Source organism: Chelon labrosus (assembly GCF_963514085.1).
Source record: "Chelon labrosus genome assembly, chromosome: 12".
Classification (NCBI taxonomy): Eukaryota; Metazoa; Chordata; class Actinopteri; order Mugiliformes; family Mugilidae; genus Chelon; species Chelon labrosus.
Window position 1 is genome coordinate 25342598 of NC_140345.1, and position 27128 is coordinate 25369725.

General features: G+C 41.0%; 1 protein-coding gene across 2 annotated transcripts in view; it reads left to right on the forward strand.

The window, feature by feature from the left end:
• The window catches only part of ascc3 (activating signal cointegrator 1 complex subunit 3), a 131612-nt gene that overhangs the window by 26205 nt on the left and 78279 nt on the right, over positions 1–27128 (forward strand). For both annotated transcript variants that reach the window (XM_084557524.1, XM_084557523.1), the window contains 3 exons: positions 98–223; positions 21943–22146; positions 24085–24225. In XM_084557524.1, the coding sequence (XP_084413650.1) occupies positions 98–223; positions 21943–22146; positions 24085–24225 (471 nt within the window). The remainder of the gene's footprint in view (positions 1–97; positions 224–21942; positions 22147–24084; positions 24226–27128) is intronic.

Sequence of the window (27128 nt, forward strand, 5' to 3'; positions counted from 1 at the left end):
AGAATGGCCAGTCCCATTTCAGTATATGTGTTTCAAAAGTTTTGAGGTGCTTTGTGAGGTCTAAGGTTTTCTAAACTCATTTGTGTGTGACATTCAGATGCTGCTACCCGAGGGAATCCGCAGAGACAACACTAAGATGTATGAAGAAGTGGAGATCCCACCAAATCAACCAATGCCAATAGGCTTCGAAGAGAAGCCTGTCTACATCCCTGAACTAGATGAGGTAGGAGTCACTGTGTACTGGTGTTTGTTTTTGTCTGTTTTTTTTTTTTTTGTTTTGTTTTTTTTGTGAGGGAATGAGTGTTTGTACACCCGAGAGGTCATTATGTGTTAGTCAAAACAAAATGTCCATACAGACTCAGCAATCAAAGTAGGTTCAAAGTAGTAATGGAGTAATTCCTCCATTATTGCAAGTGTTGTTCTATGCAAATGTTTCTTCTTTGGCTCAGTTTCTTAATTCATGTATTACACATTGTGCAAGAGGGCTGACAGTAATAGCTGCAGCACCATAAAGTAAGGATGTCCCAGTTAATTTTTTTTTTGTCCCACGATCCGATACCGATCTTTTAATATCCCTTATCGGCCGATCTGATCTTATCTTTGTTAAGTCCAATAAATATGGCTGTCAAAGCTAACATAGCAAAGAGAGGGTAGCTCGCACCTTGGCTCCCGAAAACTTGTGTTCTCTACTACAGAAATGGGTTGGTCGTCCAACGGCTTAAACGCTGTAATGCCCCTGAAGTATTTTTCACTCTGACGTTGTCTCAAGGAAACTTTTCTCCTCTTTTGAACGCCGGGTTCAGTGTTCGTTGTTGTTTTGGCGCAGTCTTTGCCTGAATGTACTCTCCGTATTCCGGTGAAGTAGTAGAATTTAATTAATCTCCTACTACTACCTCATAAAAAATAAAACTTGTGTAATGTTGTTTGAAGCCCGATACCGATGTGATTCGATTGTTTAAAAATTTCTGGATCGGCGACTGGTATGAGGAAATTGGTACTGGATCTATGGTTCATAGATCCCTACCATAAAGTGACTTCTAAAGCTGAAGATTGACTATTTTTTCCCACAAAAGTTCTCAGTTTAAGCCAATTGGTAATGACCATTTTCGGTTAGTATCTGTATCTGTTGCCTGAGTGCTACATGATTCGTGTGGAACTGAATTGAAGTGAAGCTTTGCATGTACTTTTGCACATAACCTTACCAGTATCAGTCTTGGTAGGAGAAGCATGTCCTCTTTGACATCTAAGATCAGTCAATCGGAATGCTTGTGCAGGGCGCAGTTGTAACATTAGTCATCATGTAACATCAATCCCAAGCCAGGACCAGCTTCACTGAGATCAGCAGTAGAGCTTCTACGTCGCTGTTGCCGTTGCCATATTCAAGTTGAGAGCATTGGGATCGGAGCAATAGGCTGGTCGTATGAAGATGCCAGACTGTTTCTTTTTTGATAAACAGAAAACTACTTTGTATATGAATTATTTAACTCATGAAATCCCCTGTGATTTGTTGAGTGTCACATAGGCTACTACAAATAATACAGTATGCTAGTACGCCAGGCAGTATCAAACTAAATACTTGCAGCAGACAGATTAATACTTAATATTAAGAAATTAATATTTCATTTTAAATATTCTCCAACCACAGAAAATAATTTAATGCAGTTAAAGCAGGGAAGTCTTCAAATCAATTTGTACCGATCTATGAATGCATGTGGGGGTGCCTTCTCACTGCATCTGCTGTCCACAGCTGCATTATAAAAACCTTCTGAACCATGGAGGAGCTCTGTGCCGTTACACCTTAACTGTGTTTACCTTCTTTAAATGCAGTATAACCATACAGACCTTTATAAATATGCCAATTATTCTGTTTTTCTTTTACTCATATTGTTACTAAAACTCAATATAGGCTCTTTAGCCACTTTCTTTTTAGAATCTCATGTTTTATTTCCAATACATAATGCAGGAAAATTCTGCTCTGTAATATAAATACACTGCCTGGCCAAAAAAAAAAGTTGCCACCTGGATTTAATTAAGCAAATAGGTACGAGTCTCCCATTGAATAATTACTGCATGGGTGATTATCTTTCATCTGGCAACAAATTATTTAACCACTACTGATGCAATGAGTAGCTTCTCATTTTTTAAACAACCATGTCTAAAGACACATTCTGTGGTCGTGGAAAAGATATTAGTCTGATTGATCGAGATCGGCGGTCACTTAAACGTTTGGTGAAATCAAATTGAAGAAAAACAACAGTAGAACTCAGGGCTATGTTTAATAGTGAAAGTAAGAGCATTTCCACACGTACAATGTGAAGGGAACTCAAGGGATTGGGACTGAACAGCTGTGTAGTCTTAAGAAAACCACTAATCAGTGAGGCTAACTGGGAAAAACAGGCTTTGGTTTGCTAGGGAGCATAAAGATTGGACTCTGGACCAATGGAAAAAGACCATAACCCCATTGAGAATCTTTGGGATGTGCTGGAGAAGGCTTTGCACAGTGGTCAGACTCTCCCATCATCAATACAAGATCTTGGTGAAAAATTAATGCAACAGTGGGTGGAAATAAATCTTGGGACATTGCAGAAGCATATCGAAACAATGCCACAGCAAATGCGTGCTGTAATCAAGGCTTAAGGCGGTCCAACAAAATATTGTGTATGTGTATAGTGTATGACCTTTTTTTTGGTGGCGACTTTTTTGGCCAGGCAGTGTATTAACCATACATTTGAAATATTGATAAACTAGGGTAGATCCAATCACTCGTGGTCACATGTGGTCCACATTCCGATAAACAGCTGGTCCTTTTGGTGATTATTCGCTGGAGAGGTTTATGTGAAGAGAGTCAGAGGAAGCGCACAGTCGACTCATGCACTATTTAGTCTCATAAAACCAGAATGTCATAAGCCCCATATTTACAGCCCATGCAGACATTGTGATTGTGGTGCATGTAGGATAATAGGATGGTACCAGTTTAGAAAAGAGGATGCATGTAATACACCCTGTGTCTGTGTGAAGCATAGATAACATTGACTCAGCAGTGTGGTAAATACCCAGATAACCCAACTATGAAGAGTCACTGCAATACTGTTTAATGGACAAACCAAATCAGTACATGTATAGTGACAAAAGTTAAGGGGCGTACACACAGGAAGATACTAGTAGCAATGTGGTTACAAGATTCTTTGGATTTGTTGTAAGCAGGCAGACTTTGTGGTGTAACAACCGGCTAAATAACTTGGTTTGCCCTCAGCCATCAGTGCTGCCTGAAAAAAGGTAAGGACTGGCCAAAATGTCCTCCCTGAAGGTCTAAAACTCACAGTTGTCCTTACAAAGACAGCTGGAGAAATACACATACGCACAGTGGAAATAGAGAGCGTGTTTTCTTTGTCTGGTGGATCTTAGCGCTGCCTTTGTGAAATGACACACCTCCAGGCAAAGCCTGTAGCCCAGCGGTTGCCTTGTCTCTGTGATGATGTTCCTGTGCACAATTCTAAGAATGTAACTTTGATTGGTATCCACTGTGGAATGAATGCCCTTTCACCATCAATAGTAATATCCAATCAGGACTGATTCATGGATTACTCTTACTCTGTATCATAGGATGTTTGAATGACGCATCTCCACTTCCTTCCACTGGTCAAACTGACGCTAGAATTCCAGGTATACAGGCGGTGCCATCTTGCAAGTTTGGAGCCAGAGTCTGCGTAGTACTGTCCAAGATTGGGGCTGTGTTATCGATGACCCGGCCATACTTCTGCTAGACTCGCTTTGTGTTTGATTTGGTTGAACAATACTGCGCTACCTCCGCAGGTTCTAAAGAAATATTGCATTATACACTGCACCGCATTTATTTTTTTCCTACTCTTAAAGTCCCATGGGACCGCTATACAGAGCGGTTGTCATGGCAGCTGTCAGTCATCAAGATGTCACATCCTGTTTCTATAGTTTTAATAAGTTCTCAGAAAAATGGACACTTAAACAAACATCAACATTATATTAACTACCTAAAATGACAGAAACCATCCTTGAAAACTATGTATTTTAGTGTATTTTAGTGTTTTAAGTCCCAGCACTAACATGGAGGAGGCGGAGCTTATGACCTATACCGCAACCAGCCACTCGGTGGAGCTGTACATGCTTTGGCTTCACTTATGAGGAGCTGTCATGACATCCATCTTTTATACAGTTTATGCTCTGTAGAGATGATACATTGTTTTTATATTGCATTGCTTTCACTTCTAGCTCTTCTGGAGTCTGGAAGACACATTAAGGGCTGGTCTTGATGCCCTTGCCTTTTTTGTCTCATTTTCTTGCTGACGAAGCTGATGAAATGTGAAGAAGCTCACTTTTTATTCTGACTGATGCTATAGGTTGCAGGTTTGTCGTGGATCGGCTCTCCCGTACAACACATTTCAAATCAGTTGTAGTCACAATGCAGTTGTATTGTTCTATTAGCTGAACCAAAACAGCTTCAAAATGGACTTTAATAGCAGATTCCAGGCTTTAGATATCATAAAATATCAGGGGACTCGCAGTTACTGTCCCAAATCTCCATATCATATATCTCCACATTTTAGTACATCTCTATCAACAATGGGAAATGCTGCACGTCTGGTCAACTGTCAGGAGAGTTCGCCAATGCCCCGGACATATATGGTCCCTGTTATCCTCCATCTGAGTGAACAAGAGAGGACTGTGGCTGTGCGGCCGTTGAGTGATGTTCCTTCTTAATGGAAGTGCGGTAGCTTTCAGCCGGCTGTCAGCCAACACAATGACCCATCAGTCTGAGTGACACCTTGACTGACAAAGCCACACTCATACTGGTACATAAGTTCCCCCTAGCCTCCGGCGGGGCTTTACCGAGCCGCCATGGGGCCGCATTAGAGGGCAGCAGGCTGGAAAACCAGGGGTTCAGAATGGTGTGACGCGTGGGGAGAAGGAGGATGACTCCAGCACTCCACGGACATCATTGTCTTTTAAAGGCTGTACTCCCACCCTGTCTGGCGAAGTGGGCTCTGTAATCCATCATTACTGCATCACCAGTGAAGATGCAGCAGTGCAAAAGGTCACCCCTTCTCCTCTGAGTGGGCCTTTTGTTTATGAGGGCACTAAAGTACGACGCCCGTAAACCTCAAAAAGCATTTTGTCACACTTCAAGTGACTAGTGTAACTGCTCACCTCTCTTAACCTTCCCGTCACTCATGCTAATGGACATCATTATAAACAGGATTCAGCTTCGCCGCATGTGTGTGTGCGTGCGTAATTGAGTGTTTATGAATGGAAGTGTGTGCGTGTGTCTTGTGCTGTGACAAATTGATGAACGGATGGCTTAATAACATCTACACTGTTGCTCCTGTTGTTTTCACAGTTTATGCTACTGGCTCAGATGTGTGTGTGCGTGTGTGTGTGTGTGCCCATGTGGATTGCTCTGCAAGTGTTGAGGTCTCTTCAATGCCTGTCAATTTCAATCCTCATCAGGGTTGTCTTTGAGGATTTGACCATTAAGCCATCCATTAGTCACAGAGAAGTGTCCGCAGAGACAGAGTACTGTACAATCACATAACATTTTAAATAGCAGCAATGATTATGTCCATAGCAAACTCCCTTTTGCTACCTTCCGGTGCTTACAACATTACTCGCATCTTTGGTAGCTTGATAAAGTTTAAAGTTAGATCCTTCAAGACTATGTAGGAGAGTAAATCTAATATATCTTACCATGAACCAAATTAACACTGTTTTGTATTTTAAGATTCCTGAAAATGGTCCAGAACAGAAATCTGGGCATTGGGTAAAGTCAGGATCAAAGCAAATCTTTCATTTGGTTTGCATGTTAAATGGTTTTTTACAGAGGGGACTTTTTAGCACTATACAAATCACAACAGCTTGCGAAAACACCCACAGATGTTCCTCTTTAAACCTCAGCTCCCCACCTGTCCTTAAGACCTGAAGAAACTACACGAATGAAGTGAAACGTCTTCAAGAAACTAAAGAAATTCATTGCATTATTGCATTAGTTTGAGTTATGACTGCATTTTGATATCGTGATGCCAAATCTGATACTTAACAAATATGTCAATCAAATTAACATACTTTAACATATTTTCTTTAAAAAAAAAAAGGCTGTACACACAGTGTGCTTACACCCACGCACACAACGTTATTTTAAGACTGCACCTAATGTGTTGCTAACATAATCAGCTGCACACAGCTTGCGTTACAAACTGTCACTATCTTCCCCTAAACACGCTAATGTTAGCCTTCGGAAATGTTATGCATGTGGTTCATTTCTACAACAGATGATGTGTAGTAATAAACAGCGGCATTTAAGAATGGGAACTTTTTGAAAACATTATCCAACTCTTTGTGTTTGTAGCTGTTTTTACTGTCTAATATGTCTAATAGCAACTCGTCTACAGTAACACCACTACCCAGAATCCTATAGAACAACCATCCCGTCACATTTGTAGAATTTTGGTTAGTCAAAATTGGTCGTTGTATAGTTTGTGTGTACTGGTTTATGGTTTACTCTCCGGCCAAAGGGGTTTGGCTTTTGGAGAAATAAGCTCAAATTTCATTATGTCATGTTTGAAAAGATAGTGAACCATGAACTTCTGTCATCGTTCTCTCAAATTAAACTTTAAAGCACATGCTGTTGTTTCCAAGTTGCAGCACATGGGCCCTCTGGGATTCAAGGCTGTGGAGCAGATTATCCCGACATACTACTCATATTTTCATAGAAAACCGAGTAAAGTAATGTGCACTGCAACTGTGATTGTATTCTCTTATGGTATTGGGTTTTCCGAATGGACTAATATGTTGTACTACTCAAAACAATATGGGGCAATTATCTAATTGTGTCTTTTCAGACGAACATTGCAATTTCATTACCCTCGAAATTCTATTCTAAATTTTGGCATTGCACTCATGAGGCCTGTTGAATAGTAGATTCGTTTTTTGATTAGGTTGCGTTGCGCTTGTTCAAACGCCTGATCAGATACAGTGTCACTATAAAAAGATCCAGACAAAGCAGTTACGTGTTCACAAGCATGGGTGATGGCCATCGTAAGAGTGGAACAAGTATTGATGGGAACCTTTCTACCCCATAAAATATAAAGAACAAAGGGTGGTGGACAAAACATTACCGAGTAATTGCTTTTTGAAAATGAATTTAAAGTTATGAGACCAGCACTTTGCATTCTCTTGAAGGGGTCGCTCTTCTTTCCATTAAATAACCCTCAGATCTCCTCTTCCGTCGTGATGTGCTGTACGGATGTTCTTCTTCTTCCGCTCATGTTGTATTGAGAGAAGATGGGATGCTGTAGTGAGTCATTTTTACCTCTCAAAGTACAAAGTGTTATTATGCGACGCTATCATACTGAGGCTTCAAATTTAGAACAGTGTAATTGGTTCCTACCTTTAAGAATGGGAACATTGCAATCCAGTACCACTGAAGATTTGCAGAATCTTAAGGATTTTTTATTTTTTATTTTTTTGGGACAAATATAGAAGCCAGCTTCCGCACCAGCTCTGGCGTTTGGGGATTTGTGGTTTTCCGTGATGATGTAGGATTGATCAGGATATGTCTGTCTCCGGGGAGCTATTTCCACAGAGAGGAAGTAAAAAAAAAAAGCATGACGTTTTGTGCCTTTCTTCGTAGATTAATTGCTGAATTCACATTCTCGCTTTTCCTGGGAAGACTTAAACCTAAACAGTTAAAATAGAAGTAAACGCTGTGAGGCTCCATCTGTGTCGTCGCTCGCTTTCCAAAAGGCTTATCTCTTTTTTATCCCCAGAGTTCGTCCCTAGCTCGCTCACAGTTTTCCCCCTTCCATCCTTTAAAGTTCCTGTGTAACTGATATAGATTGATATGGAAACTCTGCTGAGCGATGTGAATTAGCCTCAGTCAAGCAGTGGCTCTATTCATTAACTTAAGCCTGGGCAACACTGGAACAAAGTGCCTCGCTTCTCTAAAGCGCCAGCACACAATGAATAATAAGTCTTTACGTGCTATTAGGAAGGGCTTTGAAAGGCAGGCTGAAAAGTCTGACACCCTCTCCCCACCCCCCTTCCAGTTTACACTGAGTGCCGATTGTCATTTATTGAAAGCTGTAATGGGAAACAGGGCTGCGCGAGCCTCGGTACGCCTTTAATAGCACTGCAAAACATTAAAAGTGGGGAATTTATTAGGGTGCTTTTTAACTAATGAATCAGGGTCTAGGCATCCTGCTCTTGCCACTGTGGTAAAAGCCTCCCTAATTCATCCAAATAGATCCATCACTGAGTGTGTTGGTAGTGAGTGCAAATGTCACTCTTTTGGAGTACTGATGGATCAAACGTACACAAAAAGTCCGACTTGCTGATTAACTTTCTAATAGTTGCAGAAGCAGAATGGACTCGGTAACTCTATAATATAGACAGCAGCAGCACTTCCTGTGAACTGGGCTACTAATTGATAGGGATCCACTCAGCGTATTCTGAGAAATGACACATTCCCAGAGGAAAATGTTCTGTGGAGGGAGAAGGATTAAGGAACAGAGACTGCTTTGCTCTTAAGCAGCTACAGCAGAGCCTTAGTGTGCGTGGGTTGGTTGAAAGCCATAAGTAATGAATGACTCTTCCCTCCCACTTTGCACTGTATATCATTATGCTCGTTTTATTTGACAGTTAAAGATCTGGCATTATTGCTGTTTTTGACACTTTTTTTTTTTCTTAAAAAAAAAGGGACTTAATTTTAAACTGGCATTTTATTCACCATGAGTTGTTAATATTTCTCTAAATTCATTCCCAGCAATCTGTTTGAAAGCCAGTTACTCCCCCCCCCCCCCCCCCCAAAAAAAAAGAATTTAAATTAAAGAGTTTAAATTTTGATCCTGATGTATCGACCCAAGCAATGGACAGAAAGTTTAGGTGCTTACCAATCAGCGATAGCACACTTGCAATGTCCTGCCTCGCTCGTCATCTTGACCGGCTGCAATTTAAACCGTTTAAACCATTATTACAGAAGTTGCATATGCAGGCAACGTAGTGCTAGGTTCATGGCAAAAGTAATAGGCGGTTCAGGCATCTGCATCAATTTGACGGAGTAGCTATGGCGACAGCCCAGATCCTATGCAGATCCTTGGTCCGCTTTTTAGTACTGTGTTTGTTTTAGTATTTTCGGCTGCTTCTCCATCTCCTCAGTGTTCGAATTGATTGTTTCGGATCAATAAAGATGGAACACATCAAGGAAAGGTTAACTGGGGACGTTTGGAGATACAAACAATTCTATGACTCGTTTTCGGCGAATGTTTCAGTCGCCGTTGTTGAAAGCGAAGCAGGTAGTAGAAACAAAAGTTAACCCAACTCGCAAAAAAGACACAGCGCCGACTAGTGTTTGGGTGGCGAGCCAGACTGACGAGTTCACAAGTATAAACGGCTAGCACCGTGTAGGTTAAGGCCTCTATGTCCCGCAGTACCTTAAATGAGCCTCATAGCTTATTGGAGTTAACTCTAAGGTGTGCTATTTTTTAAATCACTTAATAAGACAGAGGTGTTAGAATTAATTTGTTTTCCGTAACCAAAATTAACCAATAGTTCTAAGCAAATAGCAAATTGAGTATAATGCATATACAGTGCCGCAGGGTTTCCCATACGGTGTTAATACTTTGGCAGCCCGCCAGGATCTAATTTACTCCGCCATGGTCTTATAACAAATCGGAATTATTTTTGCACGTCTCAAACAACGTTGTAATTGTGTTGTGTTTTTCCTTTTGCTCCCGAAAGCGTCTTTCCCCATTAAGCTTGCTGCTCTTTTCATGCTATTTTGACAAAATCCATCCATATCCATGTTATTACAGTAATTTAAAGACGGACAGTTACAAAACGTATGATCTTATTGTATGTGCAGACATTTCACAGGCTGTATGTATAGTTTTAATATTTGTGTTAATATCATGGTAGATATTTAGGAGCTTTTTTTAAGAATTTACATTAATGTTGCATCACCCCATCCCCAAGCACAGCCAGGGTCTCACGAAATCCTGTGGAAAACACTGGTGCCACTTAAATGTTTCTGCAGAATTTTCTACATCCCTGATTTTTTGAAAGATGGACTCTAGTTTGCCCTTGAAATGAACTTGTAGTCATAATAGTGCACTCACTTCTTCACCTCTCGAATACGTAATAGTGGCTGATTACCCTGATAAACACGTACACAAGCATAATATTTCTGTTTCATTTGATTGATTGGGTTCTCTTTGTCTGCTTCCAGGAGTCGGGTGAAAATCCGCTGGTGTGTTGAGTCATTTTCATGCAGAAATGTAGAAAATTCTGACGCGCATAAAAACTTTTAAGTGGCGCTGTATCCACACTGTCGGCTCCATCTGTGTAACGACAGGAGTCATGTTATATTCATCACTCTGTCACTCTAATTAGTACAACTTGGCTTATATTCAGGTTTATTTTTCTTTCTGTGAAACTCGACGCTCCTTTCAGATATTTCACATTAAAACTGGAAAGATTTGATTGTGAAGCTCGTTATGGATGAATTGTTGAGTTCGTAAGAGAACTTAACGCTGATGGAGAAAAAGTAGAGCTGACTGAGATTCCTTTGTAGCTTTGTGCAGCATTGTGACGTTGTATGGCTGTTCATAATGCACATTGCCATAGCACTAACTGCAATAGTACAACAGAGCTATGACCTCCTTATTTGCACTCTGGCTTTTCAGATTTTCTTCTTCTCCCCTCTATAGGTTAGCTATAGTCAACAGAACTCAACACTTTCTGCACATAGTGTACAAGAAACCGAAATAACTTTGACCTTTGCTCTGCTGGAAAGCTTGTGATGTCAAACATTGTGCAGAAATTGTTAAGATCCATTCATGTAGAAGGCTATGTTTTTCTGCAGTTGAGGTAAATAAGCGCTATTGTGTGAGAATATTGGGAATGGACTGTTGTCTCACTTTCACACGACGTTAAATAATCATCAGAGCATCACACCCTGCTCTTTTCTTCTGTCTCTCTTATCCGCCATTAAAATTGTGAGATGGATGTGTCTAAACATGTGGGAAAGATGGAGTCAGAGGTGTCGGCTGAAGGTCTCCTGTCTCAGCTGATGGGAACAGGTGAGCAGGCCTGGTGTTGTTGTCACATCAGTATGTTCTGCCAGCACCGCTCGCACTCAATGTCCTTTTGATTCTCCTGACCGTTGACAGCTTGCCCTCTCCTTCCACTGTGCAGGAAGCAGTGCATAAGCACGGGCCTGCGAAAGATGAGGCAGAACTGAACAGCCCTCCATCCATAATTAATCCACCTTGATTGCATTTCCTAATCCAGTTTTGATGTGGTTCCCCAACAGCACACACGTGTGGCGCTGTGTGTTTGCTGAGACTTGCTAAGCAGAAGCCATTAGTCTTTCAAGTCTTCTTTGAAAGGATTCAAAGATTCAGGAGTTGTTTTGCATCTGGCCTGGTGATGTGGCAACTCACGCACAACATGGCACAACAGTAAATTGCGTTAAGAATCTGCGAAATTTTCTGTTGGCCATTGAGAGCATTAATTTATAGTTTTGTCTTGGTTTATTATTCTTAGTTGTTGTCTAAGCAAAATAAATACCTCAAAGCCTTGTTTCAGTTTGTTAAATTATACTATATAGCCTGAAAATTTAATGATTATTGTAATATTGATTATAATACCTGGCATATGAGGGAGAATTGTCTACATTCTTTATCTGTGCTCCTGCATAGGTATTAATTATGAACTTTTATTTTGAAATAAAAGTATTCTCCATCTCTGCAATTTTCAGATTGATTGTTTTGGATCAATAAAGATGGAACACATCAAGCTAACCCTAACCCTAACCCTAACCTCTTATTTTGTTCTTGATTTATGGAATTTTTTTACAATTTATTTGCCTAATATTCTCCCTACCAATCACTTGCAGGTTGAGGATGATCAGAGCGAGAGGTGGGGGATAATATTTTCAGCTAGGTGGGGATAATCTTGGAAACAGGTTATTTACAACCACATGATTTAAGTTATTCCAAGTTAATTGTTATTTATTTTATTTATTTATTGTATTTATTAAAATTTTATTTAATGTCTTTTAATTGTAATTTGGGTACATTTTGACTTCCTTACCCTGTTTCCATTTTTTCTAGCCCTAACCATTTGGAACCTTATGAACCGACACTTTGAACCTTACACCTAACCTTAACCGATACTGGGAACCCTATGCCTGACCATACCCGATAGGTGGAACCCTATATCTGACCATGACTGATTTAAAATAACCCTCTAATGGAGTGGCATAAACTTATATTAAGTTTGCTGTGCTTGTCTCTTCCCGAGGGTCCCTATATTGAATATAATTTGGTATTTGTTTTTGTAATTTTGATTAATATCGTTCCAAATATTTTTAATTTTAATTTTAATTTAACAACCCGGGTCTAACTTGTACAAGATACAACCTGTGCCTGCGCATAAGTAGCCTTCTCTTTAGGAGGACGGTTACTTCCCTGTCCCCAAACCTAACCCTAACTGCGGACATTTGTGCAACTCGTCTTTCAGTCGCCATTGTTGAAAGTCAAGCAGGAAGTGGAAACAAAAATCAACCCGACTGGCAAAAAAGACACAGCGCCGACTAGCATTTGGGTGGCGTTTTTATAGAGCGAGCCAGACTGATAAGCGCACAAGTATAAGTTGCTCACACCGGCATAGGCTACGGCGTCCCGCAGTATCTTAAATGAGCCTTTATGTCTTAGAAGCAGGGTCTACATTTTGCACATTCTGCAGTCACATTATATAAAGTAAAAAAACTTTCTATGTCTTTTTGATGTGAATTAAATAGTTTAGCCCTAGTACTGAGTACACCACATGCACAGGCTGTATGTATATGATAACTCAACAATTAATATACTGCAGATCATTCTATAGTAGGAGCAAAATTTACAGTTGAACTGTTGTTCAATAATTGGGTGTGTTGACAGAAGTGACATACAGGGCTTTCGGCCTCACAAGTCTCTCTGCTACTTCAGCAGGTGCTTATGGATGAAGTGATGGATTACCTCACTCTTTGCTATCTCCATCCTCCTCCCGGCTCTCCCTCTCCCCTCTTTGTGCCTCCTTCTTCCTGCTACGCCGTTCTGCGGGGAAATGAATGGGCCTCCTGTTTGCTGCATTCGCATCTCACTCTGTCAAACTCCACCATGCATCTGCCGGGGAGGGTTGGTGCGCATGTGTGTGCTCGGCGTGCAAGTGGATCCGCAGGCTTTGGGATTTACGGGATGTGTGTGTTTGTGAATGTGTTTGGCCAGGTCATTTAGTACTCTGCATGCAGGCTTGGAACCGGCTGATAAGCTGTTTGCAAAAACTGGCAATTAAAAGTTGATCAGCCTGTCAATTCAAATGGAATGAAATGGAACCAGAAAGTAATTAAAAGGATGCCATGAAAATGACAACAATTATATCTCTTAGCTTCCCTATTACCTATGCACAGAGGAATTTAATTAGTTTAGGAGCTCATAGTGATTCATACATTAAACACACAATACTCACAAAAAACTGCCACCACAAAAAAGGACAACACTGGTGTTCCACTTTTTGCTGTTGGATCATTACTGCAATCTATGTGGGTCCAATTAGTGTGTTTTAAGTGGCTGGTGGATTGGCGGGATATTCCCAGTCCTCCCAGTTTGCCCATATGGCCGTAGGCTGTGTATCCGCTGTGTTAATGAGCCTGTCAGTTTCCATCCCACTCAGCACTGGCCCAAGATAAGCTGATGGGCACATGTGCAAATGTTTCACTCAGGCTTCCGCTTTTTATACAAAGCCAGAGATTGCTCATTGCCTGAGGATCTTTATATTGTAGAAAATGTTGAGTCCTGCTGGAGCCAGCTGTTTTTTTTTTTGAGATTGCTTCTACCCCAGACTCAAGCAGCTGCTCTCATTAGAGACTTTATTTAACCCTGCTGCTCAAAGGTTGACCACAGATGTTTATGGTCCTGTATTAGCCAGCTGGTCTCCGCAGAGCTTCATGTCCGTGTTTTTAAATGCTGGCTCCGTGTTTTTAAATGAGTGCTACGATCGTGCTGAATGTAGCCAGGAGTATTCATCTACAGCCGTGCGGATTGATTCAGAATAAAGCAGCAGTTGACCGTCATAACTGATTTATTTTTCAGTCTTTGATCGTGACTGGATTGATTAAACACAAACAACAGCGACAGAAGAAAGTTGCTGGAGTCCTGCACTTCAGTGCTATATCTGGGGAAAAGAGAACAAATGAGCTTATTGGCTCTGGATGTGTTTTCTTGAATTTCCATTTGATAGAGTCTTCTCAAGCCCTGTCAACTTAATTAACTTGGCATCATTCCTGGTGATGTCAGTTTGACTGTCTGTCTCATAGTCTGCCTTCTGCTTGTATCACTTAACGCCATGGTGATGAGGCCTAGTCACTGTCTGATTGATCAGCTGGGTAATGTGGTATACATTTTAGTCTAATAGCCCTGGAAGATAATGTGGTCTCTGTGGACTTACCCTTGACCGAGTGTGCAGGAGAGCCATTCAGCAATTTAAGATATCTGTACTGTGAATCTCTTCTTTTTACTAGTATTGGGCCAACCCATTGATTGGTTCTTCTCGAGTAATGATCTATCCACAGTCCACACGCAATTTTTGAAATTAGAGGTAGATGTAGATGGATACTCGTGTGATGGTAGCTGAAAAATACGAATAGCTATGGTGGCCAAGAATGCTCAACGCACTGCAAGGAGACGCAGAAGTAAGCAGACTAAATACAATTATCAGATTGACGACATTAATAATATTTAAACATTTATTCCGATTTTTTGAAATCCCCTGGAAACATGTACATTGTTGTTTTGTGCTACTTGCATTGTGTTTCTGTATTTGCTGGTGATGGGAATATTTGCAGAGCAAGCAAGATGTTTTCTCAATTTTCATACGTTTTATTATGTTGTAATGCTTTGGGCTCTCTCGGCCACCGTAAGTAGCCGATGACACTGGTGTGTATGCAGTGAAAACGGTTATTGTAATCCAGTATTCCATTATTATTTTTTTTTATTTCTTGCTGCCAGATTCTCTAAATCAATACGTCAGTTAATTTTTAAAACACTGTCTTTAGGCCGACCCCCTGGTCCTTGAGTTTATGGATCAGATGTGATATTGATTGTCAAAGTCTGCATGAGGCTGCCAGCATCCACAGCAGATGTTGGCAGCTGAAAATGTTTTCTGGGGTCTCGTCCAAATACCATTTTACAAGTTTGAAATATTTGCTGTTTCCAATCCAATATTCAACTATTTCTACTGACAAAATTACGTTCTAATGTCCTATATTATCCAAAGGTCGCATGCAGTTTGTCGATAAATGAGTCAGACTATATTTATTTTACATCCAGTATATTATATATATATTAAATGAAATACTATCAATCATCAGTTGCATCACTAAATGATTTCTACTGAAGAGAGGAGACCAGCCAATATTTATGTGAAAATGGTAATCCTCATCATGATCATCATCATCAAACTTAAAGACAACTGGACTGGTTGAGTTTCTTGAAGGCGTTTCATCCAAGTAGCCTGTGGACATTACCCATCCATTGACAATACAATGTTAACTTCTGTCCCCAAGAAGTTTCACCCCCATTCACACATTGAGACTGGAGCCTCTGACTGACAGTGGGTCACTACAGTACCATTCATTGGAGGAAGAGGACTGGGTAGGTAACAGACAGTAGTCAAGCAAGTTTCTGATGGTTAACACAGATAGATGTGCCTGTTTAAACTCCAACTCCCCATTTTCAAGAAACTCTACAAGTCCAATTGCCTTTGCTGAACGTTTTTGGATGTGATACTTGGTCAACAGTTGGTGCCTAAACCCCAAAGTCTCCAGGAACACCTTTAAGTTTGGTGATGATAATGAAGTCCAGTGTCCTTCCTTTATCATTTTTGGCTATACCTTGATTGATTGAGAACCTTCAAAGACATAAGTAAGACATAATTCCCAGCCTCATCTGGCTGTGAACTTTTCCCAATTCGTTCTCGCCAGCGTGCGGTAGCGTGGTAATTTTTTACAGTGTATGGTTAGTTAAACTGACTCGGTGTGTGAGTGTTTTCCACCTCACTGGACAGAAAAGTAAAGTAGTAGTAGTATACTATAGTTTGCCAGTGGGAAATTTCTAGAGTGAAGCCTCAGCAGCAGTAAATGTTACGACTGCTGTAAGAAAACCAGCCATAAACATGACTGATAACTGAACATACAACCACACCACAGAAGTAAAACTAAACTTTGAACCACAGATACTGTATATAAGCAGAAGCTACAAACATATTAAGACCTGGATATAGGCCAACTGAAGGGACGTACACAAAGGACGAGAATAGCAGGCGATAGGCGAAAGAAAACCTATAGCCACTCGAAAAGGTTGAGGACCAAGTTGAGCAAAAACCAAATTTAAGGCGACACAATGGGGGCTACAACCAATAGGACCGTCTGATATGGTTGATTGACTGACATATCACACAAGCACAGAGTACCCCAGACACTGCACCCGACTTTGGTTACCTACCGCCAAATTCACCTGTGGTGGCAGAACGGGAGTACTGGGTGAGCCCTGATTGGTGTCACTGACAACATTTCCTTTTCAAAGAGAGAGTTCTGTTCAAAACAAGCAATATATTTGTGGTTTGCTTGTTTCAGTCATTTTCAATATTTGGCCTGGGAAATATACAAGTGGGGTACCTAGGCAACCAGAGCTGGAAACGTTCACTAGCAACCAGCTGTCAGCTATTATATGTGGACGGAGCTTTAACACTGACACGGTTCAGGCACTGAGTACAGGAGAGGAGCCAGGGACAGCCGCCAAAACTGGGGATGAATGTAAACTTTGCAACGTGTTGGCGTATTCGTGTCGTTACAGCCCAAATGCATTAATGTATGGGGGGGGTATACGCTTCTATGTGTGCTACAGATGACAAACCTGGAAATAATGAGCCCCACTTAGCTGGGCACTGTAGGAAAAGCTGGACACAATTACTGTAGTTTACTAGAAGGTTCTCTGGCTGCTGCAACTCCTGATGAGCGAAGTTTCATCAAAGCAGGGTCGGTCCTTTACGTTAACAGCTGCATAATGCCCGGTGCAGTAACTACCACCTCACAACACTGACATCACACCCTCGAGACAAGTTTTGGCAGGCACAGCTGGATCTCCAATTGGAAGATGTGTGTGCATACATTAACATAACAATGAAGCCGGAGAGGTTTTAAGGAGAGAATAAAAAACCACTGAAGATTTCCTAAGATCATTAAATGATGACAGTTTTCTATTTACAACATGTATGCTTTACCTCAAGGTGAATACCGGGGCAGGCATACATTTGCATTAATTAGCATGTTTAAAAAGTGCGGGGACACTGGGTTTTTCGTAACAAACAGACAAAGTCGATAAATCAAAATGAGGGCCAGCCGCTCAAGTGATTGTTGTGGCTCTCCGGTCACCGCGGAGACACAGGAACGAGTGTGCAGAAGCCTCGAAGAACTGGGTGAAGCTCAGTGGTCCATAATTTAAAAATGAATATTTATAAGCCGGAGCTCGGTGGACTTAGCCTTGGGGGAAATAATTGGGCAGAAGATTGGAATCACATTCTTCTACCTTTCTCCTGCCTGCAAGAAGTTCTGCAGCCATTATGAAGAGAATGCTTCCATGGCATTCTCTCTGTACCTTTATACGTCTATCATGGAAGGACTGCAGTCAGCGGCAAAGGTATAGGTAGAATTATGAGGTGATATTTATAGGCGTATTTAGTATTTTGCTAGTGCTGTGAACTTCACTGCTGTAGCTGATGCACAACGCTCTAGACACAACTACAGTATGCAGTAAATGAGCCAAATAAACAGAGCAAGAGAAAATGAGGAGTCTAGACTAAATTTTTTCCACCAGGGGCTCATATATAAATTTAGGAGCATCTGCCCACGATAGGAAACACAACACAAATCAACATAACCCGAGTAACCATAATCATAAAGAACAGATTATTAGGTTTGCTCGTCTTCATACTGATTGTATCTGTTGTACGTTCTACAGTCTACACAAGCTGTGTCATTGCTCGTAAGTTGGATTTTCATTTTGTTAGGGATGATTTATTTAATTGGATCTTTTGTGCCTAATTATTTCTTTACATGGTACGGAAGCAGTAACATTTTGCAACTCATTTTACAGCATTTTAGTCCAAACATATTTTTTTAATGGCATACATTTCAAGAAATTAAAAAAAGGCGCATCAGCACTGTTGGAGAGAAATATGCACAGTAAAGTATTTTGTTTTTATATTTATGAAATTGAGTTTAATGCAACACAGTCATTTGTGTAGGAGCATTTGTCTAATACCGCATTTAGCTTCACTGTGTTGGTAAAACACCAACATCTTTTGTATCAAGGTTCTTCAGTGTCATTTAATAAGAATGACACTCAAGGTCAGGGGTCTTTAAGAAGGTGATACATGTCAAAGTAACATCTTAGTGAATGCAAGGAAACAAGATTTCCCTGCAGATCTTTGCCTGGAGCGTCACACTACATCTACTGGCTGCTGTTTCTTCCCCATTAAATGACCCAGACGCAACCGTTGACCCAGGCCACCTTCTTCCATTTCTCCATGGTCCAGTTCTAATGCTCATGTTCCAGTGGTCAGAATGAATGCTCTTACCAGTCTGTAGCGATGTAGCCGCAGCAGTCTATGTGGTCTGACACCTTTTGGTCTGAGCCAGCAGTCAATTATTCCTTCATTCTTTATTAGCTCTTCTCAGAGATCAAACCATATGGGCTGTCTTTCGCTCCTCGTACGCATCAGTGAGCCTGGTGTCCCATGACTCTTTGTGGGTTCACCCTCTGGCTTGCACCTCTTTGGACCCCTTTTGGAAATAAGTGCTTGCTGTGGTTGTTGGACAACAAGATGTGTTGTTTTAGAGATGTTCTGAACCAGTTGCCCAGCCATGACATTCACTAGGCAACTGGCAAAAATGTTCCTGCTTCCAACACATCAGCTTCAAAACCCAACCGTTCACCTAATATCACTGTACTAAAATAATCAATTTGTGTATCTAAATTTACAAGAAACAAACATAACGTAAAGATTTTTAAGACAATAATTTAGTTTTCATTTTTTTAGACAAGTGGCAAAACGTCCTATCTCGTCACGTCTCAGATTTACAGTCCTTAGACAACAAGTAACCATCCTCGTAAAATGCATATCTGCACTTGTGCAGCACTTTACTACCTCAGGGGTACTCAAAGCACTTTACAGTGTTTCTCATTTACCCGTTCACAACACACTCACACAGTGATGGCAGTAGAGTCTGCTACCGTTTCACTATGTTGGCTTCAGTGTCTAGCCCAAGGTGCTGGGTATTTAAACCGCCAGCGCTGCAATCAGTGGGCGACCTCCTCTATTACCTGAGACACAGCTGCACTTAGCTTCTGCGTATCTCAATAGCTAAGGCATACAACACTTTGGAGTAGGAGTCTCTTGAAGAAGACGCAACTGGAAAGCAATATAATGAACATCTAGTCCGTTTCCATTTGCCAGGTTGAGCTGTTATATTAGCATAAATAGCAATATCTGTATGGAAACAACATGCTGATATTGTTATTGGCAATCTGCTTTGGTAATCAGCCTCTGTACAACACAGAACAGCCAAGTGATTACATGTTTACATCCATGGCTGTGCCAAGCTGTTCATCAGAATCCACCGGGCTTACGTAGGAACCTGGTAGAAACCACAGCCACCCCTCACTACTTCCAGCTTAAGTGGACTCTAATAAAGTTGCTCTTTGATGCATTAATAACCTCTTCCTCCCTACTGGGCTGCTGGGCCAACTTCCTCACAGCACCCTGCATATCCTTGGCTGACATGCACTCTTTAATTATTTCTTTCTATGAGTGTTCAAGTGAAACGAGGTGAAAAGGAAAGTGATGACATACTTCTAATGAATCCTTGAATAAATAATACTGCTGTCTAAGCTTAAGGCATCCTGAACCAGCCTTAGTGGGAGAAGGGTGGAACATACAGGAAGCAAAGAAGGAAAATATATATGCACCAATCTGCCACAATATTAAAGCCACCTTCCTAATATTGTGCAGGTCTCCCTTGTGCCTCCAAAACAGTTGTGACCCATCGGAGAATGGACATGGGCCTTCTGAGGGTGTCCTGTGGTGTCTGGCAGTATGTTGTTAGTGGAGGGCCTTTGGGTCCTATGGGTTCACGGGGTTGATCATCCCACAGATACTTGATCAGTTTGGGATCTAGTGAATTTGGAGGCCAGGTCAACACCTCGTGATGTTCTTCATGTTTTTTTGAGTTGTTCCTAAAGTGTGTTTGTGGCTGCTGCCATCAAGGAGTGTCATTGCTATGGGGTGGGGGTGCCTGGTCTGGCCTGGTCTAGGTGGGTGCTACATGTCTAAGTAACATCCATGAATGAATGCCAGGTCCATAAGTTTCCCAGCAGAACATTGAATTGTCACAAGATGGTCAATGTCATTCACTTCTGCTATCAGTGGTTTTAATGTTACGGCTGCTTGGTTTATATATCTAGTAAAGAATCCATTTTGTCGGGTTTCTGTATAAAGAAATCCCCCAGTTTTGCCTCAGACAATGTTGACGATATCGTAAACTATGAATTTGGAGTCTACTCCGCATAACAACCCCAGTTCTACATTACTCCAGGCATTTTTTGTTTTGTATTATGTTCTGTAGGAATATTGTGTGGCCTCTCCACATCTATATCTTCTACAAGTATAAATGTATCAAAGCCATCATCACTACCATGGGGTTTCGGAGTTGCAGTGAGCTTTGGTTTTTGAATTATTTTTTGAATATAATCGTAACTGTTCAGTTATTATGTCTCTGCGTTCTCCATCTATGACATGCCCAGAGTGTAATCAGATTTGCACGTGGATTTAAATGTGTTTGTAGGCTGCAGACATTCTGTTCCAGGATAAAATGATGCACCTGTGCAGCAGCAGCAGCATGTTTTCACTCTCCTGTGTGTGGTACCAACTGTCCTTCACAGTGGTCGTTTCTCTGCTTATCAGAGGAAGTGTGAGATTGAGGGCCATCACCCTCACTCTGTTGCCATAGTGAAGGCAGACAGAGGGCACCTTGAGTGACAGCTGAACCCACCACACACATTTCTCCGTTCTCTCCGGTGCTTTGCCGCGCGGTCGCCACACACACTCTGAGGCGCAGTCGCTGACACGCGGTGTAAATGATCAACCGTCTGGATTTCGTGTCGGCACACTAGGTAGACGATTCTGCAGCAGTGTTCTTTTTTTTTTTTTTTAACAGGAAAGGTAGTTGCTTTTGGAAGCATTAAACGGTTGATGATGGCCCACATCTTGTTGCCAAGGGCAACTGGGCAGCCAGTGCTGAGCTGTATTAGCAATTATGCCAATCAGCAACGATAAGCCCAGATATGGTTGCACAGGTAACCCCCAAAATCTAAGTTCAGAGCTTTAACGTTAGGAGTAGCGTTTAATTACACGAGCTGTATTTCTACAATTATATTACGCTATATCACATTATATTAAATGTTTAAATTAATAAAGATAACTCCCTAAAACTACAGAATTTCAATAAACAGGGATGCAGTCAGATTTTTGCATTGGTCTTGTGATGACAGTTGGAAAGCGGGTGTCGTCAGCTATGCAGGTGTTTTATGTATTTGAGAAAAAAAAACGATGCCACATCACGATCCACTGCACCTACTTTGGTTGCAAATTAAGTCATGGCAAGATGGCAGTGTGATATTTCAGCTTCTCTTCTGGGAAGCTGTCCTATCATTAATTTTATACACTGTCCATTTTTTTTTTTGTTTGTGATGAATGTTCCAGTGATGTGAATAAACCCTTTTTTGATCCTTTCCTTCCTTCACTTTTTTTCTCGCTCAGATCGGGCAACTGGTGTTCAAGGGGATGAAGCGTCTAAACCGGATCCAATCCTTGGTGTTTGAGACGGCCTACAACACAAACGAAAACCTTCTGATCTGCGCTCCAACTGGCGCCGGCAAGACCAACATCGCCATGCTGACCGTTCTCCACGAGATCCGCCAGCACCTGCAGCCCGGCGGTGTCATCAAGAAGGATGAATTCAAGGTCTGAATGCTGGCACACAAACCAGCACACCTCACTAAATCTTGTCTGTTTCTGCCGCTTATCTTTTTACATGCTGTGTTATATGCTTACAGGCTGTAATAAGTGTGTCTGCAATGACTACTTTTCTTTTAGTGTTACTCCACCAAGGGGTCTCTCTCATAGAGATTAAAACTGCACCTTGCTGAAATTCACAATCCCCATGCGGAGCTTCAGATAGCTCGCTGAGATTCCAGGAAACGATTTAGTTGGAGGTCTCACATAGTTTTAAGTCAAGGGCAGTATAGGCATTAAGCCTGATTTATGATCGTCCGTCACATCTACACCGTAGCTACAGCTGAATCCTAAGCCGTAGCCTGGCTTGCACTTCCCCAGAAATATACCTACATGTGATTTCCTCGTCCACAAATCTCAGTTCCTAAAAGTGATCTACATGATTTAAACATTGCAAAGATGATAAACGAAAACAATGAATAGTATCTTTTCCAATCCAGATTACTGATTACCAATATCTTCCTATCTAAAGTACATGCAATTTGCCTGCTGTTAGGAATATTAAAACAGCCAGCAGTGCTAAACACAAAACCAAAAAAATAATCAAATAGGGTAGGTGAGGAGTGGTGTTTCTTCTTATGGATTACTGCAATACGAGTCATTTTTGCACATTTGAGGCCATTTACAGTTCATCCTCACCTAGTCACCTACACTCACCTCGCTATCGTCCATCAGTCCCGCCGTTCTTTGTACTTATCTTTTACTTCTTCCTATAGTTGCCATTTCTGACTTTTCGCACAGAGGAAATAGCAAACTGGAAGCACTTAAAGGACCATTCCGATTTAGTTTAATCTGGCATATAGTTCCATAATGCAGCTATTGTGGCTCCTTCTGACTTTGCACTATTTTGCATCCGTTGTAGAGATACAAGGAAAGGAGGAGCTGCAAAACATGTGCATACATGTGTAATAATAATAATAATGCAAAAGTCTAAAAGGCAGTTTAGACTTTTGCGTCAGTTTGATGCTGTAGCTACGGCGACAGCACAGAGCAGACGCAGACCCTAGCGGCGTAGCTGATGTGCACCTCCCAAGAAATGTAACTATGCGCCGTGGCGACACAGATCGCAAGAGCTGTGATTGGTCCGCTTGGTAGTAGCGCGTTTCCGCTTTCGTATTTCCGGCTGCTTCTCCATCTCCGCAATTGATTGTTTTGCATCAATAAAGATGGAACACATCTCGGAGATACAAACATTTGTACAACTCGTCTTCGGCAAAATTTCGGCGAAAGTTTCCGTTGTTGAAAGTGAAGCAGGAAGTAGAAAGAAAAATGAACCTGACTGGCAAAAAAGACAGAACCGACTAGCGCTTGGGTGGTGTTTTTACAGAGCGAGCCAGACTGATGTGTGCACCAGCGTAGGTTACAGCGTCTATGTCCCGCAGTACCCTAAAAGAGTTTTTGTTGCTTAAAATTACACATACCAACAGCTAAATTCTTCAATATACCTATGTGTACAAAATGTTAGCTATTGGCCGTTTAGTACCCGTCTTAATAAACCCACAGTGCTGGATCCTAACACCGATTCAGATAGATAATTCACTACTTTCCAAAGGCTTTCTTCTTCCTCATGAAGGCTTCCTCACACTCGCTCTTTCACAGTGCCAGACAGTGCGATAGCCACTTTTCATACATCACCATTAAACTTTACCCATGCATGTGGCTGGCATAATATTTCTCAATAAATTGTGATTTGTGCTGGTTGCCAGGGAACAAATGATCCCACCTCTGTTTGCTCATTTATCACCACAGTGTCCTTCCAGCCCCAGCCCCCCCACCCCCCTCGACAAGCCCCAACCCCTTACCTCCATCTTCTACCTTCCCCACTCTACTGCTCCCTGTTCTCTATCTTATTTATTTCCATGTCCCTGTCTCTCTCGCTCTCTCCAGATAGTTTATGTGGCTCCGATGAAGGCCTTGGCAGCTGAGATGACTAATTACTTCAGTAAGCGGTTGGAGCCACTGGGCATCGCTGTTAAAGAACTCACCGGAGACATGCAGCTAACCAAAGGGGAGATTCTCCGAACACAGGTACACACTCACACTACGAGAGGTTTCCAAAAAAAAATTGTTCAAACTAAGGGAACCAAAAGAGGCTCGCTCTTCAACACATGGATGTTCTCTAGCACCCTCAAGTGGATTGGGATGTGACATTTTTGAAGCCCAATTTATCACGAAATGAGTCACTGCTGCTGTGGCTTAACAACTGTAACTGTTCATTTAAAACTGGGTTCCGATTTGGAACAAATAATGAACACATGAAAGCTTTAAACAACCATCTGTAGTTTCTTTTGTTGGCTTCATGAATGGAAGCAGGTTGTTAAACATACTTCTGGTGTGTTTGGGACTTTAGTATTGCCCAAGGGTCCTCTTGTGGTTTGGGACCAATGTTAAATAACATAAAAAAAAACACAGAACTACTACTGCTACTATTACTGCTATCTAAATTTATAAAACTCTAGGGATGTTCTTGTCAGGTTTTTTTTGTCTCCCGATCAGATACCAATCTTTTAATATTGAGTATCAAGTATCTGATCTTCATAAAGATTCATAAAGGCTTTTCTTATCTTACTTATATTCTCTTAGATCACGTGTGCACCGTGGGACTGGATTCAGTCCAATAAATGGGGCGGGCAGCTCGTGCCTCGGCTCCAGAAACCCTGTGTTCTCTACTCTAGAAATAGGCTGGTCATCCATCACCTGACTCTGTCTTGAGGAGACCTCTTTTCTTTTTTGCCTATTTTCTTTTTATAGACTCAACATTCAGTGTTTGTTGTTGTTGTTTCGGTGCAGCCTTTGTCTGAGTGTACTCGACATGTTCTGTTTAGTGAATGGCTAATCAGGTTGGTAGTGTTGAATGACGATCACCTACTACTACCTCGAGCGCCATCCGCCTCACAGCTTTGGCGCTAACCAACTGCCACTAAAACGGAAGAAGAAGGAGATTTGACGCTACAGAGACGTGGTTTTTGTTTATGGCAGATCTAAAACAAATCGAATGAAGTCAGATCTGATGCGATCATTTTAAAAATGCCTTGATCCACCCAGATTGTGATCTCCTGAGATTGAAAAGCTTTAAGCCATGTTGCCCTTGAAAGTTAGAGAAAAACAAATAAGTACATACAGTATAATTTAGATATAACTTATTTTCAAACAGTCTTGCACAAGTACAGTGATATTCAATATCTTACCATGAGTCTTACCAAATTCCATGTGCCCCAAACCATCAAAGAATGATGTAGCTCATTCCTCTGTGACGTAGACCTCCACAGCTGTTTAAAAACACATCAGTGACATGTTCCTCCAGTACCATTAACATACATTGATTTTGACTCAATCTCACATATGCATTCCTATTCCTGCTCAAGGAATACCTCTTGGTGTTTAGTGCAATAAACATAAATGCAAGTTTAAGCAAAAACAAAAGGAAGCAGAATATATAACTTTAAACTTTTCTTCCACCGGCTACGTCAGGCTAAAAAGGCTTGTAAAGAAGGAACTGTTTTACATAGAAAATGAACTGTACAGGTGCATAGATTGTGCATTAATGTAACACATAGACACAGGTTGTGTGACTTACACTGATGCCGCGTGTGTTGACTCCTGAGGGTGGATAAGAGTGTGTGTTTGTGGGGTTGGTTGTTTCACTAGTTTAATGGTGAGATTTATCTGCCTATTGAGAAATAGTCCCTAACAAACAGACTGTTTTCTCTACTTTCGGTAACACATGCTGAGAACTGTAGCGGCCGTTAGTTTCAGAAACGTTCTTTTAAATTTCACTTCATTGGGAACACCTCGTGGTTAGAGAGATGCCTTGAAGGCCAAAAAAAATATCATCAAAAAGGGCACGTAGTTCCACTGTGTCTACAAATTTAATGAAGCATTGTTTGTAGGGAATTGATTGTACAGTAATTGGATGGATGGATGGATGGATGCTTGCTTGCTTGCTTGCTTTATTAATCCCAAACTGGGAAAGTTCGCGGTTGCAGGCACTCGACACCAGACACAAGAATTATAAAATAAGTGAATATTAAAAATTTAATTGCAATGAAATTAATTTGCAACCAATGATCAAACAACCATGTGCAAATGTGCAAAAACAATATTCCAGAGTGTCATCTGTCACACACAGATGTTCTTTTGTGTATTAATAAGTGTGCTGCGGTTCACAGTTCGATATGTGGTAAGACCTGGTGAACAAAACCTCTGTTTCAACTCAAAAAGCTCAGTTATAACTATCGGCCATTTATTGTTTCAACCGGCGAGTTTTAAAGTTTACTCCAGACAGATTCAACTCACAATTCACATTCAACTCTTGCCGGGAATTTAACATTTATTCTATTTAGGCCGTTTAGAGAGGAGGATATTAAAATTTGATCCACTAAAAACAGCCACAATCCACCCATCTATTACGCTTATGATGCCAATATTTTTGCTGACGTTGTAATACCTTGGCTTAATCCTCTTTTGTAGATCCTTGTTTCAAAGGTATTTCCACTTTATAGTAATAGTTCTGTCTAGTTAAATGTGAAAAATGCAAAAATGGCGGCAGCCTCTATATTTCCCAGTATTCAAATTCAATTCAATTCAATTCAATTTTATTTATATAGCGTCAATAACAATACAAATCGTCTCAAGACGCTTTACAAAAACCCGGCCTGAAACCCCCAAATCATATCACTCTTCCTTTTTCTAACTCAAAACTTAAAGACATGAGTTAAATGAACATTGATCGCACAGACAGAACTCACAAGAAGTCAAGACAATAGATTACTTTAAGTTTAGAAAATTAAATTTAGTTCAATATCAAAAACTTGTCATGATTATTGGAGTTAAAGACAAGAAAAACGTTCACATAACTTAATGGGGCTGTAACGTTTTGCAGTGTACTCCAGTTGGTGTGAAAAAAAGATCAGCTGTTAAATATTTCTTTA